The sequence below is a fragment of the Salvelinus sp. IW2-2015 genome, linkage group LG26 (assembly GCF_002910315.2).
Source record: "Salvelinus sp. IW2-2015 linkage group LG26, ASM291031v2, whole genome shotgun sequence".
NCBI classification, from domain to species: Eukaryota; Metazoa; Chordata; class Actinopteri; order Salmoniformes; family Salmonidae; genus Salvelinus; species Salvelinus sp. IW2-2015.
In genome coordinates, this window is record NC_036866.1 from 43,592,445 (window position 1) to 43,610,205 (window position 17,761).

General features: G+C 44.3%; 1 protein-coding gene across 1 annotated transcript in view; it reads right to left on the reverse strand.

Moving 5' to 3' along the window:
* Positions 1–527: 527 nt before the first annotated feature.
* LOC111952237 (eukaryotic translation initiation factor 4 gamma 2) overlaps positions 528–17,761 on the reverse strand; it is an 85,706-nt gene continuing 68,472 nt past the window's right edge. Inside the window, exons 6-24 of the mRNA XM_070435034.1 lie at positions 11,370–11,435; positions 10,963–11,088; positions 10,586–10,688; positions 10,307–10,438; positions 10,053–10,119; positions 9,800–9,951; positions 9,501–9,611; positions 9,134–9,316; positions 8,457–8,592; positions 8,033–8,208; positions 7,718–7,831; positions 3,758–3,886; positions 3,400–3,504; positions 3,053–3,268; positions 2,657–2,915; positions 2,181–2,385; positions 1,240–1,469; positions 943–1,064; positions 528–643 (exon numbers count right to left, since the gene is read on the reverse strand). Coding sequence (XP_070291135.1) covers positions 578–643; positions 943–1,064; positions 1,240–1,469; positions 2,181–2,385; positions 2,657–2,915; positions 3,053–3,268; positions 3,400–3,504; positions 3,758–3,886; positions 7,718–7,831; positions 8,033–8,208; positions 8,457–8,592; positions 9,134–9,316; positions 9,501–9,611; positions 9,800–9,951; positions 10,053–10,119; positions 10,307–10,438; positions 10,586–10,688; positions 10,963–11,088; positions 11,370–11,435 — 2,698 coding nt within the window. The 3' untranslated portion in view covers positions 528–577. The remainder of the gene's footprint in view (positions 644–942; positions 1,065–1,239; positions 1,470–2,180; positions 2,386–2,656; positions 2,916–3,052; positions 3,269–3,399; positions 3,505–3,757; positions 3,887–7,717; positions 7,832–8,032; positions 8,209–8,456; positions 8,593–9,133; positions 9,317–9,500; positions 9,612–9,799; positions 9,952–10,052; positions 10,120–10,306; positions 10,439–10,585; positions 10,689–10,962; positions 11,089–11,369; positions 11,436–17,761) is intronic.

Sequence of the window (17,761 nt, forward strand, 5' to 3'; positions counted from 1 at the left end):
AGAGATCTTTGGTTTAAAACAAAGATTTCAGACAAGCTTCAGTTGACCAAGCACACAAAGACCATGGTTCTGTTGACTTACTCTCTAGATTGGACATATTTTTTGCATACCCTAAGGCTAAAACAGGTGTCAAACATTTTCTTCAAAGGGGATAACAAATCATATCAAATAGTGTTAATGCAATACTTGTCATTCAGTTAATGTGGCAAAACTAACTACGTGGTTACAGTAGGAGCAAAACAAAGAAAGTACAGATGTGGTTTGAGACAGTCCATAGGCTACATTAAATTCATATTGCAGAAACAGGACAGGGACCCAAAACAAATCAACCGTTAAAATAAAGGTGAAAGGGAACGTATTTCTCAGTCTATAATACAGGGGAGGCTTCAGTGCCTATACAGAGCTCGATGGTTATCTACTATGCCATGATAACATGCTTGGCTAATTATTGCAGGACAAAAGCAGTCTCTGGCAGTGGTTAGTTAAAGGGGAGATTAGGGTGGTAATAGATAGCTGTACTGTATGTCAAGGTATGTTTCTCTACTCTCTATGGTGCCTGACAGTTCTGGTTGGTTTCTCAGTCAGCCTCTTCTTCTGACTCCTCTTCCTCAGCTGTTTCCAGCCAGGTTAGCCACTGGTTGACCTAACAGGGGAGAGAGGTAGAGGGTTAGCAACTGGTTGACCTAACAGGGGAGAGTGTTATACAGGGTCATGTTAAATAGGGCAGAATGTTAAGCAAAAATATGTGTTGTTATTGAACAAGTCAGGTAGGAGGCTACCACTCAGTTTCCAAATGCTTTCCACATACTGAGCGCAACCCTGTTGTGGTTGCAAGCACAATTGTCATGATTTACTCACAAAAGAATAAAGGACTGGGTACACATGTTTAAGTGTATAAGCTACCAGTTGGTCAACTGTGACAGATTTCTCAACAAAAAATACCTGGAATAAAGCTTTTCCCTTTCCAGGGAAWTCTTGGGTAATATCTTCTTTCCATGCAAGGAAGGCTTCTTCTTCAATGATCTCCATGTCGTAGAAGTGGACATAGTAGCGCAGCAGCATACCTGAAATAAACACACACAACACTAAAACAACTACACACAGTAGCAATGAAGTCGACAGTTTTTGGACATGCGAGTAGGATATTCTTCTATCAAATAGATGCAAAAGTTAATAGGTTTMCACCAAATTATTAGTTTCAATGACAGCCTGGCAAGTGGCGTGGGGCAGTAAACCTACCTTTGGGAAAGTGGCTGGCGTGGCAGTGCACCTGCAGGGCGTACAGGGCTGAGACCTGCAGCTGGGGCTGGTCGTGTAGGAACTTCTGCATGACGGGTTTGAAGGCCAGCAGCAGCTGCTTCTCTTGGTCCAGCTGCTCTTTGGAGGGCCCCGCCGCCTGCTCCTCTCCACCACTGCCCTCCTCCTCCTCCTCCACACAACACAGCTCCCCTGAGATGTACTGCAAGAAACTGGAAGGAGAGGCGAAGTGTGGGTAGCAACAGTAAGAGCATTGTAAAATGGATACACTAATGAATGCTCCCAAAAGTGTATTTTACACATCCCATTAGTTTGTGTCTTCACCCACCCCGGTGTGCATGAAATATTGTGCAAAAATAGACTGAAAGGGTGATTCTATATTGTGACAAGTACAGTCTAGACTGTCATATTGGTCTCAAGCCTTGAATGAATACCTTTATTCAACCATAAGCAGTCTAAATAAGATTTCAAAAGTAATCTCCGGGCCTCCCGAGTGGCGCAGCGGTCTAAGGCACTGCATCGCTACAGATCCAGGTCCGAACCCGGGCTGTGAAGCAGCCGACCGAGACCGGGAGACCCATGAGGCGGTGCATAATTGGCCCAGCGTCGCCTGGGTTAGGGGAGGTTTTGGCCAGCAGTAATGTTCTTGTCCCATMGCGCTCTGGCGGCCGGGCGCATGCACGCTGACTTCGGCTCGCCAGCTGTACGGTGTTTCCTCCGACACATTGGTACGGCTGGCTTACAGTTTAAGCAAGCAGAGTGTCAAGAAGCATTGCTCTCGACCTTCGCCTCTCCTRAATCCGTACGGGAGTTGCAGCAATGGGACAMGACTAACTACCAACGGGATATCACGAAATTGGAGAAAAAGGAGTGACAAAAAAAAKTACAAAAAGTAGTCTCCATCCTGGAGGTTCAGTACCTACCTGGTCATGAGGATGTTGACAAAACCCTTATCGGTGTGGAGCTTGGGGGAGATGTTGTCTTTGATCCACTTGTAGATGGCCTGCGGTGAGGGGTCTGCCTTGATCTGCAGCAGCAGGTCCTTCTCAAGCTTCAACAGGGGGAACAGGAAGCTCAGGCCCTTACCCTCCAGGATCTCCAACATGCGGTCCTTGTTCTGGTCAATCTCTGRAGGACCAGAACGGACAGACAGGTCAGATTAGCCATAGCATCACTGACATGGAAGATGAATGTGCTGCAGTCTCTGCTGATACTGTTCAGATATTGTAATCATTAGTCTCTTTCGTTGGTCATCCGTGATATCAAGTGCCTTTAGTCTAATGATTATGAGATGTCATCACATGACAAATTTAAATTTAAATCACAGTGAAATCGTTCCATTTCAGTCACTAAAGCGCCTTTAGAGGGAGTCTGTGGAGAGAGAGGGTTGTCAACCTACCAGGTAGCATCTTCTGCATGTTGACCTTGCTCTGTTGGAAGAGGTCAGTGAGCCACTCCTTGTCCGTGAGCTTGGCAGTCTGCTGCAGACAGAGCAGGAAGAGGGGGAAGTGGGTTCCATTCTCCAGAGGGTGGGCCAGCTCAGACACGCTCACCAGCTCAGATATGAGGGCCAGGGCTGCAAACTGGGCCAGGTAGGACTTCACAAGCGGCACGTCCACCTCGATCTTAGGGCACTGGTCAAGCACGTTGAGGAAAGCCTTGGAAGCGAGGATGGAGKGAGAGAGACAAATAAAGTTAGGACAAAGACATTAGTGAGATGAAAACAAAGCTTTACCAAGCGCATCAAAAGTATTTGACATGAATGTCAAAAACATTGCGTGGAAGAAACACATACCTGCATGAAGTTATCCCCGGTAACGAGGCCTTCTGTGCGTAGCGTGTGTATGAGGGTGCTGGCATGCTCCTTATCCTCATCTGACCGGTCCAGCGACACCACAATGATCTTACTCAGCATCTCCGGCAGGAAGTGCTTGGGAGCCTTCATCTCTCTGACACCGTTCACAGCATCATCAATGTTTTTGCTGTTCAGGTATTCCGTTACAACAGTCTCCTAAAGGGGGGAGAGTGAAAAGTGAGCCTTGTTTAGTGTTGCATGGTGTATCGGTKCCAATAATATATATTTTGATAACAAAGAGTAGTGAAACCAGAATTCAGTCACATCGGTACTAAATGGTTGCCTACGGTCATTTTCAGCAGCTCCTCCCTAGCCGGCGGTGGTTTCTTGCTGATCTTATGAGGTTTCTCATGAATGGGAGGAGGGTTGCTTTTGAGGCCGAGCTGTGGAGACTGGGGGAGAAGGGGGAAGACTAGGTGAACTACACTGGAACAACAAACATGGCAAGCCCTCAAAAGCCCAGTTGGAATCAGAGTTGGGGTCAATTCCATTTTAAGAAGTTAACTGACATTCAAATTTTCTTCATTGAACAGCAATGGGAAGAATTTGAATGTCAGTTTTCTTCCAGAATTTAAATGGAATCGACCCCAACCCTGGTTGGGGGGTTAAAAAGGTGAAGTGGGGTGTGCTCTGCTGATCCCTTACCTGTCCCAATGGAGGGGTGTTGGTGCGGGGGGGCTGGGCACTGGGGGGGATCATGGTGGGGATTTGGGGCTGCAGCTTGGGAACCTGGTTCTTATTCAGGAGGAACGACTGAGCTGGTCTCAGGCTGATCTACAACACGGGTGGGGAACAGTAGCAGAATGGTTAGCATGGTGTYTTGGAAAGAAAGATATTCTGAGAACAGCAGAATATCATGCCCTCATATCTCATAATCAGTCAACAGACCAGATACCAGTTGTAGAGAGAAGAGGTGTAGCATAGGAGAGCAGGAAGTAGGAGACAAGACTGGCAGTAGGTTTTCCCCCCCCAGAATTTTTATCGTCACAGGGCATGATCATACAGGRATGCAAACTGGTGAGGGCCCAAAAAAAGGTGACMAAAAAAATCGTTAGAATGGAAACACGTGAACATTTTAATAACGATGTGATACCATGTCAAGTATCACGATAYCGAGAAGTATCGTCACACCACAGGATTTGCCCCGGCCACCCCTCCCCAGGATGCCCGTTCCCCTTTTCTATACGTTCTGCACATGTGCTACACAAAAACAGTGTCCCTGATATTCACACCTCTACTCAATWCAAGACATTAAATGTAACTTCATACTTTTTACTGTATAATAGAAAAGGCAAGACTTGACATTAACTCTTTTTTTGCCACTTGTCCTTTRGACAAGTAGGACAGATTTTTTTAGTTGTCCAAAAGATCAAGAGACTTGTAACACCATTTTAACATCATTGTATGATGCAAGGAACCACTTTACAAAATTAAATGCATTACTATATTTTTTTTACCAGAGAGAATCAGACAAAAATGTAGCATATAAAATAGTGCAACATTACAATTACAACCAAATACTTTTTATGGCTTAATACAATGAATTCCCTCCTGGGCTTGAAATTAAGGGCGTCCRGTCGTCCGTGACCATAAAAAAAATATGTTCACGGTTCAAAACAGAATCTGGAACAGTTCTGGGACCACTGCACATAAAAAGCAAGTGAGGCTGATGCAACAAATCAAACCCTTTAGCTTAAACCGTTTATAAAGTCATATGTCTAAATATTATAAACTCAACAATGCGCACATGGCTGTATGAGGAAAACACTTCTCAAAAGTGCACAGCACGCCGAGCGGTTATGTGACAGATGAAAATATTTGTTAGAAATAAAGTGGAGATCTAAAGATGCGTCAACTAGCATGGGTTACTACTGCAATATGACTAAGATTATGCCTTTGGCTGCTGGACAAGAAAAGGAACATTGATTCGAAAACCAGTAGAACATGAGAAATTCTGGTTTCAATGGCATATTAAGTGTTAATAAAATAATTCCCWCAACATTTCTATGGTTGTATTTTGGCTAGGCTACTTTGAAGGTAAGACATGCTTCATAAAATGAATGGTCAATGTGAAGGTTGCACAATATAATTTCCACAAATCTGACAACGTAGACGGATTATTTTCCATATAAAACTGTCTTTGTGGAAAAGTGTAAACTACTAAACACATTGCAGCTTTGATGTCAAGAAAGGAACAGCATGCTGGTGKTTTCGGTGCGTTCTTATTATACCTCGGTGATGAAGGCGAATCAGGTAAGTAGGTACTAAAGTGTCCAAAGAGTTGTAATGCCATGTTGCTAGCAGATAAAAAAGGGAAAAAAGATAGCAGGCTAATAAGTGCACCAGGATATGCAAAACAAACTGTCTAGGGGTAAGCCAGCAGGGGTGTAAAATGGGCTATACTAGATTTTTAGCTGATACAGGATATGGTCTGATGATAAGTTGTCTTTATTCAGTGACAAAATATATTTTTCAACAATGAGGACTTTGTATGACTTGGATCTTCACCATCTTTTGTGGACAGTGGCTTCACTCGTGTTCTTCTCGATGTCGCTTTCCGACATGACTTTACTCAAATTTTGATTAAAAAAATGTTTTGCCCAAAATACTAATGTAAAGAGATATGTCAAATCGGGACTTTTAGTTGGAAGGATGAAACCAATCAGAATGTTTGGGGGAAAAGGTAGTTGGTGGTTTGGGCTAGAAACTTGAGCTTTTCAGTAATATAAAGGTGCAAGCATGACTCCGTTTTTCCTCTATGGCAGTGGCACTCAGCCTAGTCAGACTGGCTTGCCTGTTCTTACCGGCGAAATGAAAAAAATGCGTATCCACTTGGCTTCGCGCTGAGTGCCGCTCCAATAATTAAACAAATGTAAGAAACCACATCGCGGTCTGCAAACCCCAGCTCACCATCACGGCTAAATAACATTTTAAAACTGATGGGAAATGCACAGAAAGAACAAACGGAGAGAAGCAGCAGAGTATGCTAATGGCTGGTTAGAGGATGTGGCTGGCCGCTCACAGTTGTCAGACATGATATTGGATGAAGCACTCATTCTGATGTGACATATCTGACATCACGCTCTGAACTCTGATATTCTGTGTGTAGGGTGCATTCTGTGCTCAGTCATCAATTTTAATATGGAAACATACAAACATATAACGACCATACAGAAGATCCTCTCGCTCTTCTTTTATAGCCCAATGGGTGATACACTGCAGACTTAGTCAGTTTATTTCAGTGTTTAAAACACTAATTGACAGAGGTCGGTTCAATTATTTGAATTCCATTTCGTTCAGTTTTTTGTTTGTTTTGTGAGCTCAATGCAAGGTGCACTGCAGTTTCTCTATAGATAAATCAGATCATCCCGAACTGTCGAATGTAGTACTTCATCGGATGGGGCCAGTGTCTCCTGACCCCTCCTGTCTCAGCCTCCAGTATTTATGCTGCAGTAGTTTATGTGTCGGGGGCTAGAGTCAGTCTGTTATATCTGGAGTTTTCTCCTGTCTTATCGGTGTCCTGTGTGAATTTAAGTATGCTCTCTCTAATTCTTTCTTTCTTTCTCTCGGAGGACTGAGCCCTAGGACCATGCCTCAGGACTACCTGGCATGATGACTCCTTGCTGTCCCAGTCCACCTGGCCATACGCTGCTCCAGTTTCAACTGTTCTGCCTGCGGCTATGGAACCCTGACCTGTTCACCGGACATGCTACCTGTTCCTAGACCTGCTGTTTTCAACTCTCTAGAGACAGCAGGAGCGGTAGAGATACTCTTAATGATCGGCTATGAAAAGCCAACTGACATTTACTCCTGAGGTGCTGACTTGTTGCACCCTCGGCAACTACTGTGATTATTATTATTTGACCATGCTGGTCATTTATGAACATTTGAACATCTTGGCCATGTTCTGTTATAATCTCCACCCGGCACAGCCAGAAGAGGACTGGCAACCCCTCATAGCCTGGTTTCTTCCTAGGTTTTGGCCTTTCTAGGGAGTTTTTCCTAGCCATGCTTCTACACCTGCATTGCTTGCTGTTTGGGGTTTTAGGCTGGGTTTCTGCACAGTACTTTGATATATCAGCTGATGTAAGAAGGGCTACATAAATACATTTGATTTGATTTGTCCGGTCTGTGTTTCTTTTACGCCTGCTATGTAAGAGAGAAGAACGCGCAATCAAAAGGGGATAAATAGAAAGCAGTTGCTTCGTGAGGTATTGGTATTCAGCATTCACAAAAGCATTTTTTTTTTTTTTACTTTTACTTTGAAGACCTACTAAAATTGTGATTTTGTCAGACAACATAGGTAGCAGCTCTATAGAGATTATACACAATGACCGAAATATTTTATTAAATTAATGTGAATAACTGATGGTTAGTAAGTGATAAACAGCCATGGGCAGTYACTACCATCATGGGACTTGTATTAATTGTTTTATTCTGTGTTACAGCATTCATCTCATTCAATGCATAGCGCAGTTAATGTTTTTTWWTTTTTTATTATTGAAACCCRAAATTGTGMTTATTTTTTGTTCAGTCAAACAAATCTCAAAAAGCACTAATCGCTCAGCACTAGTGTCCAGACTGGTGGGGAGTGGGTTAATGTACCTCTTCTAGGTTGAGTTGTCCCTTCTTGCTGAAACGTGGAGGCATGTCCTTGTTGGACTGGACCTGCTGTTGCTGGCTCTGGTGGTTCTGGTTCTGGAAATGCTGATTCTGAACCTTTAAAACAGACCAGACAAGAAACATAAATTGGTGGMGCTGGCGGGAAGAGACACGTTTCCTTTCCACAAGCAGGAAGAAAGGACAGCTCATCTCTGTTGCGCACACATGCTGCAAGTTTACTTAACGATTAATGGCCAAAATGCTCCCGTTATTAAAAATGTAAAATTGCATTGAATCAAATCAAATCCAGTTATTTACCTGGTTGGACTTGATAAAAGATTTGTTGGCTCCAATTTCGAACGGAGACTGTGGTTGGGGGGCAGTGTTGTGGCCGTTATGTCCGTTGACGTTGAAGAGCGGGTTGGAGCGATGACGTCCCAGAGTGGGAGAGAACCTGTCCTGAATGACCCCCGGGCCCGTCCCTATCCCACCACCTGAGGAGACAGGTTAGAGAGGAGTGAAAATTTACATCTGGCTGTCACATTTTCTAAGTCACAGAGCGTGTTTGAAGTAGACTGTATTAGTCAGACTGGATAGAAACACTGGCCACCAAAATCGTGTTACTTCCCAAATAACTACTCATTTTGTGATAAATGAACACCTCAAACATGCTGGCAGACAAGTGGTTAATTAATGGACGAGACCTAGACAGGCAGATGGACAAACCTACGCCCATGCCTACCTGGCATTTGTCCAAACATGTCAGCCAATCCCCCGAGAGTCTCCATTTTCATCCGGTTTGGCATAAAAGGGCCTTCCAGGAAGAAGTCCATCCTCATTCCCTGAGCCATGGTCGCTGGGATGAAAACACCCAAATCCTGGGGAGACAAAAACACACTCCAGTGAATAGTGCTCAAAAGGGCCCTAAAAATACATCCTATTTGTTGGTTCTTGATGTTGTAGTTATATAGCCATGTGCATTCTCTGCCACTCATCACTCTTAGATACACTGAGCAACTCCTGAATAATCACATGCTTCCATTAGYAGATGTGTGAAGGCATTTTCTCTGTTGTGTAATAAGTGAGAGTTGCTTTGGAGAAGAAAAAAAAKAGAGACCTGGAGGGGTTGTCAGGAAGCTCCAGTTATAAACAAGCATAGGGTTGCTGTACCAATAAGCTTGGCCTAAGAAGCCACAGGTAGGGCATCACAGGTTCAAAGATGCTACTTTGACTTAGATGGTGATATACACAGGCTCGTTCTCAATTGGTCTTTCCTCAATTCCTCAATTCCTCATGTCCTCGCCTCATTCTCAACTGTATTGGATGAGAAGGTCCAAGGTCTCTCCTCCTTTTGAGGATGCGGCAAAGAGAAAGGATGAGATAAACAGGCCATAATTCCAGTTCTCTCCACTGACTCACTTTCACTGCCTCCTGACGGATCTGGTTGATGGTCTTTGGTCCGTTGTCGATGAAAGCTTTGCGGGGGACCCAGTTGTTGTCTCGCAGCTCTACCGTGTCCTGCAGCAGGAAGCGGATCCTGGCGGGCAATTCCTTGTTGTTCATTAAGGATAACATACGGCCAAAGTACTGGTCCATTAAAGACTGTAGGGCAGAGATGGACAGTGGTGTTAGGAGATGGACAMATTCTCAAACAGCCGGCGTATTTGGCCAAAGTACTGATACATTWCAAACTGGGGGAGAGATGAACAGTGGTATCTTGACAGAGAAAGAAATACAGGCCGTAGGGATGACAGCAGACAAGACTGCTAGGAACAAGAGAATGTACCTTAGCTTTTTCATGGTCGAGTCTAGGCCCCACTGTTCTCATTATCTGACAGAGGCACTCCAGATCCTCCCCCATATCCTTGAGTTGGACTCTCTTCTTCTTTTCCAAAAGCTAGGGAGAGGGGGATGATGGTGTTATACAAGTGGCATATTAGGGACCTGTGCCAGTAGAAAAGTGAAAACTATGAAGATTGCAAAGCAGAACTCAACTAGACAAAGTTGTATCTTAAGTTGCAAACAACGATAAAAAGTTATACAAAACTAAATCCAAAAGAACTACACTGAAATGGTTGAACATACTGTTTTGATGCACTTATGAAGGATAGATTCATGGATGAGGTCGAGTTTGCCAAGTTCCGAGATGAATTTAATGTTGCCAAGCATCTTGATCTTGGCAATGGCACGCTGCTCCTCCTCCTCAGAAGTAAGAGGGTTGTCATGTTTGTCATAGACTGGTAGAAGGAGAACATCAAGTTAGTACAAGTACAATAGGGAGCGGACTTGTGGTGGGCCTTGTACCAAAAGAGCCGCGTAGGGGAGTAGTAGTACTCACTTTCAACATTTCTGCTGCGGTTTTCAAATTCATCTTGAAGCTTGGAAATTAGAAGTCTCCTGAAGGTCTGCAAAATCAGGAAAACATTTGAGATTGAACATCAGAACCAGTGACATTCTATACAGGCACTTAGGACATAAAGAGAAGACCAGAGTTGGTTCTACACTATCGTACAGCACATACAGATTACCATACAACCAGATTAAAAGACATAACCCTGCAGAAAATGAAAACTATCTAAACTTGATGYTTACAGTGCTCTGCTTTTGGGATGTTTGGATCTCGGGCGAAGGGCCATCAAAGTTTGGTGCGTCCTCTGCCAAACGCAGACATAGCTGCGCATAGAGTGAGCTATACTTCGGCTCTTCTAGGGCTTTGTCTACAATCTAGATGGGAGGGAGGAGAGAGGAAAAAAAATATATTTTTTAATCCATTAAAGCATCAGTTATACATGGAGGATGCCAGGAAATTATAGATTACATTTGCAAAGAGCAGACACGGTTAACAGGRAAAAAAATAAGAGGATTACTTACCAGCAAGATGATCGCTTTAAGGACGAGTTTTGTATCTACGCCCACATTCAGGAGCTCAAGGCATAGCTTGTCAAACTTCTCAGGCGTGAGCTTGTTGAGTATGCTAAAGAGGAAAAGGAAGTGCGGGGAGAGAGGACAGAGAACAGGGAAATGTCAAGTCAGGGGTACATGCATAATCAAGAGGGGTTGGGAAATCAACAAGCTTTGCTTGTTAGCCATATAAAGTTACAGTGGTCTGCTCTTGTAAACATCTGACAGAGGAGCATGTGCTCATGCAGGCGGCAAGGGCACAGAGCATAAAMCCAAACACATTGAGAACATTTGAGGAAATAAAGCTTAAACCAATTTGTGGCCAAATTGTGTTTCTTGACACTTACCCTCTCACTTTCCTGAAGATTGCATCGTGTCGCTCTTTTTCGTTGCTGGAGTTGGCATCTCGTCTAGTGCTTCGTGAAGGAACCCATTTCGGAGCGCTGTGCCCGGGGGTTTTCCCCAGGAACTCGCTGGAGTAACAGAAAGGAGACTTTGTTTAGCTACGGCACTAAGTGATCATACACCACCAGTACTACATACAGGTGACAGCAAATCACATCTGCAATGCTGGAGAACAAATACACTGAGGATGACGTTTATCATTCTAGAGCATCAATTCCACTCAMATACAGTTCACATACAAAAAATGCCTTTTAGCTGAAACAGGGCAGATGGCTCCGGTTCACAGTATTTATTATTTGTGGATCCCTTAGGACGATTTCTGGGAATCATGCCTGTGTGGAAGGCCTACCTGTTGCCGACAGTCTTGGGATAGTGCTGAGGTGCACCCCTACCAACACCTCCCCCCGAAGAAGCACTGTTAGGGTAAACGGAGAACAACTTTGAATATGCAAGAGCATTGCATAGGAATTGTACATGTTTAACTAATTGAAAGAGTTGATCACAGTTTCACACTCCCCTCCATAGGTCATTCATGTCCTGTAAGTGAGAGCTAAAAAGTGTTGATTGATTTAAGCAACATATGGTTGGTTCCACAAGATTAGTCAACACATTGTTACCCAGAGCCTTATAATTTGCATACAAGGCTCTGTTGGCATCTATTCATCTAGGACTATAGCCTACTTCAAGCTAAAGTTACTGTCAAGACAAATCTGGATATACACTGAACAAAAATAAACAAGATTTACAGTTCATATAAGGACATCAGTTAATTGAAATAAATGAGGCACTAATCTATGGATTTCACATGATTGTGAATATAGATATGCATCTGTGGTCACAGATATATATATATTTAAAAAAAAAAGTAGGGGCGTGGATCAGAAAACCTGTCAGTATCTAGTGACYACCATTTGCCTCATGCAGCGCGACATCTACTTCGCAGAGTTGATCAGGCTGTTGATTGTGGCCCGTGGAATGTTGTCCCACTCCTCTTCAATGGYTGTGCGAAGATGCTGGATATTGGCGGGAACTGTCGTCCACGTTGATCCAGAGCATYCCAAACATGCTCAATGAGTGACATGTCTAGTGAGTATGCAGGCCATGGTAGAACTGGGACATTTTCAGCTTCCAGGAATTGTGTCCAGATTCTTGTGCATTATCATGCTGAAAAAAGTGGCGATGGTGGCAAATGTGCCTCAGGATCCCGTCACGGTATCTCTGTGCATTCAAATTGCCATCGATAAAATGCAATGGGTTCCTTGTCCGTAGCTTATGCCTGCCTGCCCATACCATAACCCCACCATGGGGCACTCTGTTCACAACGTTGACATCAAAACGTTGGCCCACACGGTGCCATGTCTGCCCGGAACAGTTGAAACCGGGATTCATCCATGGAGACCACACTTCCCCAGCGTGCCAGTGGCCATCGAAGGTTAGCTTTTGCCTACTGAAGTTTGTTACAATGCTGAACTACAGTCAGGTAAAATCCTGGTGAGGACAACGAGCACGCAGATGAGCTTCCCTGATACGGTTTCTGAAATTCTTTGGTTGTGCAAACCCACAGTATCATCAGCTGTCCTGGTAGCTGGTCTCAGATGATCCCGCAGGTGAAGAAGCCGGATGTGGAGGTCCTGGGCTGGCGTGGTTACACGTGGCCTGCAGTTGTGCGGAAAGTTTTAAAACGTTGGAGGCAGCTTATGCTAGAGATATTAACATTCAAGTCTCTGGCAACAGCCTTGGTGGACATTCCTGCAATCAACATGCCAATTGCACACTCCCTCAAAACATGAGGCATCTGTGGCATTGTGTTGTTTGACAAAACGGCACATTGACTGGCCTTTTGTCCCCAGTACAAGGYGCACTTGTGTAATGATCATGCTGTTTAATCCGCTTCTTGATATGACACACCGATCAGGTGGATGGATTATCTTGGCAAAGGATAAATGCTCATCAACAGAGAAGTAAACAAATTTGTGCACAACATTTGAGAGAAATATGCTTTGAGCGTATGGACAATTTCGGGGATCTTTTATTTCAGCTCATGAAACCAACACCTTATATGTTGCGTTTATATTTTTGTTCAKTATAAAAAAGGCCTATCAGCCATAAAGACATGACAAATCACAATGGACTGACATCGGACCGTGTTACCATCACCATAGTGATATCGCCACTGTGGACCAGAACAATGGCAGTTATTCACATTCAACATCTGGAGCATAAAGAGTAACCCACTTTTCCTTGTTTTTGCTTTGCTGAAGCCATTCGTGTTGCATAATATCCACGGTCTTAATCTTCATGGAAAGCAAGTACATACGTTATTACTAATTATTAAATTAGGCAGATCATATTCTTTGGATGTCAATCTACTCCTGGGTGGGTAAGGAAGTGAGTCCAAATAAATGTTCCCATGTCATAACAATTCATTGCAATATTGACTGTGAAACAACGGTGGAAATTAAGTCTTGCCATCCCTGGTTTCACCGTTATCCAAAAAACTCAGGCTCTGGTGCAGAATTAGAAATCAGTACATCCGAAATGGTAGTGGCAGGTGAAAAAGTGACCGCTGAAATCTTTATTGATAAACATTGCTGATTACCATCTCCAAAATATAGAGGAAGAAAAACATTGCACATTCAGAGTAGGAGTAGGCCTACTCATTGCAGCAGTACATTTACCAAACCTAATACTGTAGCTAAAACCCCTTACTAAATCAATGGTGCCTGGTACATTGTTGGTGCTCAGGACATTAAAGTGGCACCCACCCACATACCATTGCACCATTCTTAACAAAGGGCCCATTGAACACAAATATTCTCCATATTTGGCCAAATCACAGTTGATTCTATTTTATGTTATAMAGTGTCAGCCGTAGCAATTTTTTGAGCCACGGCTTTCAATGTGAATGTGGTTTGACTGCATCCTGACCTGACCCTAAAGCCTCTGGATAACATCAATGTCAAGTGACATGTCCTAGTTTCGTAGATACACTATATACACACACAGAAGTACATGGACACCCCTTCAAATTAGTGGATTTGGCTATTGTTGCGGACAGGTGTATAAAAATCGAGCACACTGCAAAAGATGGCRCCGAAGAACATGGCTGACGTTTTACATTCTCCCAACCAATTGTGCTATTTTGTAAAGTTTTTTTTGCATAACTTATTTTGTACATWATGTTGCTGCTACTGTCACTCATGACCGAAAATAACTTCTGGGCGAGAAGGATATACTGCTTTCACTGGAAAAGGCCCAGAACAGAACCCGTAATTTGCTTGAAGAAAAGACGCAGGAAAAGAGGCCGCAGATGGGGCTGCCTTTGAGTAAACTCCCTCTAACGTTCACTTATTGGAAAATAGAAATTGATGATCTACGATTAAGATCATCCTAACACCGGGATATTAAAAACTGTAACATCTTATGTTTCACCGAGACGTTACGGATAATATAGAGCTGGCGGGATTTTCCATGCAYCGGTAGAACAGAGAAGCTATGTCTGGTAAGACGAGGGGTGGGGGTGTGCGTCTATTTGTAAATAACAGCTGGTGCGCGATGTCTAATATTAAAGAAGTCTCGAGATATTGCTCGCCTGAGGTAGAGTACCTTATGATAAGCTGTATACCACACTATCTACCAAGAGAGTTCTCATCTATATTATTCGTAGCCGTCTATTTACCACAACAGAACGAAGCTGGCACTAAGACTGCTCTCAACCAACTCTGTAAGGCCATACGCAATGAAGAAAATGCTCACCCAGAAGAGGAGCTCCTAGTGGCAGGGGACTGTAATGCAGGCAAACTTAAATCAGTTTTAACACATTTTTACCAGAATCACATGTGCAACCAGAAAAAAAAAAAAAATCCTAAACCACCTTTACTCCACACACAGAGATGCATACAAAGCTCTCCCCCGCCCTCCATTTGGCAAATCTAACCACAATTATATCCTCCTGATTCCTGGAAGTTCCAGTGACTCGCTCAATAYGGAAGTGGTCAGATGACGGATGCTACACTAAAGGACTGCTTTGCTAGCACAGACTGGAATATGTTCCGGGATTCATCCAATGGCATTGAGGAGTATACCACCTCAGTCATCGGCTTCATCAATAAGTGCATCGACGACGTCGTCCCCACAGTGACCTTACATACATATCCCAACCAGAAGCCATGGATTACAGGCAACATCCGCATCGAGCTAAAGGCTAGAGCGGGAGACTAATCCGGATGCTTATAAGAAATACCGCTATGCCCTCAGACAAACCATCAAACAAGCAAAGTGTCAATACAGGATTAGGATTGAATYCTACTACACCGGCTATGACGCTCATCGGATGTGGCAGGGCTTGAAAACTATTACGGATTAAAAGGGGAAACTCAGACGCGAGCTGCCCAGTTACACAAGCCTACCAGACGAGCTAAATGCCATTTATGCTCACTTCAAGACAAGCAACACTGAAGCATGCACAAGAACACCAGCTGTTCTGGATGACTGTGTGATAACAATCTCGGTAGCCAATTTGAACAAAACCTTAAAACAGGTCAACATTCACAAAGCCACTGGGCCAGATGGATTACCAGACGTGTACTCAAAGCATGCGCGGACCAACTGGCAAGTGTCTTCACTGACAATTTAAACCTCTCCCTGACTGAGTCTGTAATACCGACATATTTCAAGCAGACCACCATAGTCCCTGTGCCTAAGGAAGCGAAGGTAACCTGCCTAAATGATTACCACCCCGTAGCACTCACATTGGTAGCCATGAAGTGCTTTGAAAGGCTGGTCATGGCTCACATCAACAGCATCCTCCCGGACATCCTAGACCCACTCCAATTCRCATACATCCCCAACAGATCCACAGATGACGCAATCTCAATCCACACTGCCCTTTCCCACCTGGAGAAGAGGAACACCTATGTGAGAATGCTGTTCATTGACTACAGCTCAGCGTTCAACACCATAGCATCCAGGAAGCTCATCACTAAGCTAAGGACTCTGGGACAAAACACCTCCCTCTGCAATTGGATCCTGGACTCTTAACACCTCGGGCCGCCCCAGGTGTTAAGAGTAGGCAACAACATGTCTGCCACGCTGATCCTTAACACTGGAGCCCCTCAGGGGTGTGTACTTAGTCCCCTCCTGTACTCCCTGTTCACCAATGACTGTGTGGCCAAACACGACTCCAACACCATCATTARGTTTGCTGACAACGACGAAACGGCCTATAGGGAGGAAATCAGAGAACTGGCAGTGTGGTGCCAGGGCAAYAACCTCTCCCTCAATGTGAGCAAGACAAAGGTGCTGATCGTGGACTACTGGAAAAGGCGGGCCGAACAGGCCCCCATTGACATCRACGGGGCTGTAGTGGAGCGGGTCGAAAGTTTCAAGTTCCTTGGTGTTCACATTAYCAATTAACTATCATGGYCAAAACATACCAAGACGGCCGTGAAGAGGGGACGACAAAACCTTTYCCCCCTCAGGAGACTGAAAATATTTGGCATTTTCCACAGATCCTCAAAAGGTTCTACAGCTGCACCATCGAGAGCATCCTGACCGGTTGCATCGTCGCCTGGTATGGCAACTGACAGCATCTGCCCGCAAGGCACTACAGAGTGTAGTGCGTACAGCCCAGTACATCACTGGGGCCAAGCTTCCTGCCATCAAGGACCTATTTAATAGGCGTGTCAGAGGAAGGCCCTAAACATTTTCAGCTGTTTTCTCACGGTACCGGAGTGCCAAAGCTAGGACCAAAAGGCTGCTCAACAGCATCTACCCCCAAGCCATAAGACTGCTGAACAATTAATAAAATCGCCACAGGACTATTTACATTGACCCCCCCGTTTGTACACTGCTGCTACTCGCTGTTTATATTATCTATGCATAGTCACTTCACCCCTACCTACATGCACAAATTACCTCGACTAACCTGTACCCCCGCACACTGACTCCTGTCTCTTATACACATCTAGATGTGTATAAGAGACAGCACATCAACAGCATCCTCCCGGACATCCTAGACCCACTCCAATTCACATACATCCCCAACAGATCCACAGATGACGCAATCTCAATCCACACTGCCCTTTCCCACCTGGAGAAGAGGAACACCTATGTGAGAATGCTGTTCATTGACTACAGCTCAGCGTTCAACACCATAGCATCCAGGAAGCTCATCACTAAGCTAAGGACTCTGGGACAAAACACCTCCCTCTGCAATTAGATCCTGGACTTCCTGTCGGGCCGCCCCAGGTGTTAAGAGTAGGCAACAACATGTCTGCCACGCTGATCCTTAACACTGGAGCCCCTCAGGGGTGTGTACTTGGCCCTGTACCTGTCTCTTATACACATCTAGATGTGTATAAGAGACAGCCTTAGTATTGTGTTACTTTTTATTGTTATTTTTTACTTAAGAAAAGATTTGCCAAATAGACGAACCTCTTCTTGAACTGCACTGTTGGTTAAGGGCTTCTAAGTAAGCATTTCACGGCAAGGCCTACACTTGTTGTATTCGGCGCATGTGACGAATAAAGTTTGATTTGCAATCTCCATAGACAAACTTTGGCAGTATAATGACCYTACTGAAGAGGTCAACGGCTTAATGTGGCACCGTCACAGGAAGCCACCTTCCCAACAAGTCTGTTCGTCCAATTTCTGCCCTGCTAGAGCTGCCCCGGTCAACTCTAATACCCTGACTACAATGAYCGCATCGCGTGCGTGAGCATTGCAAAATAAATGTAGGAA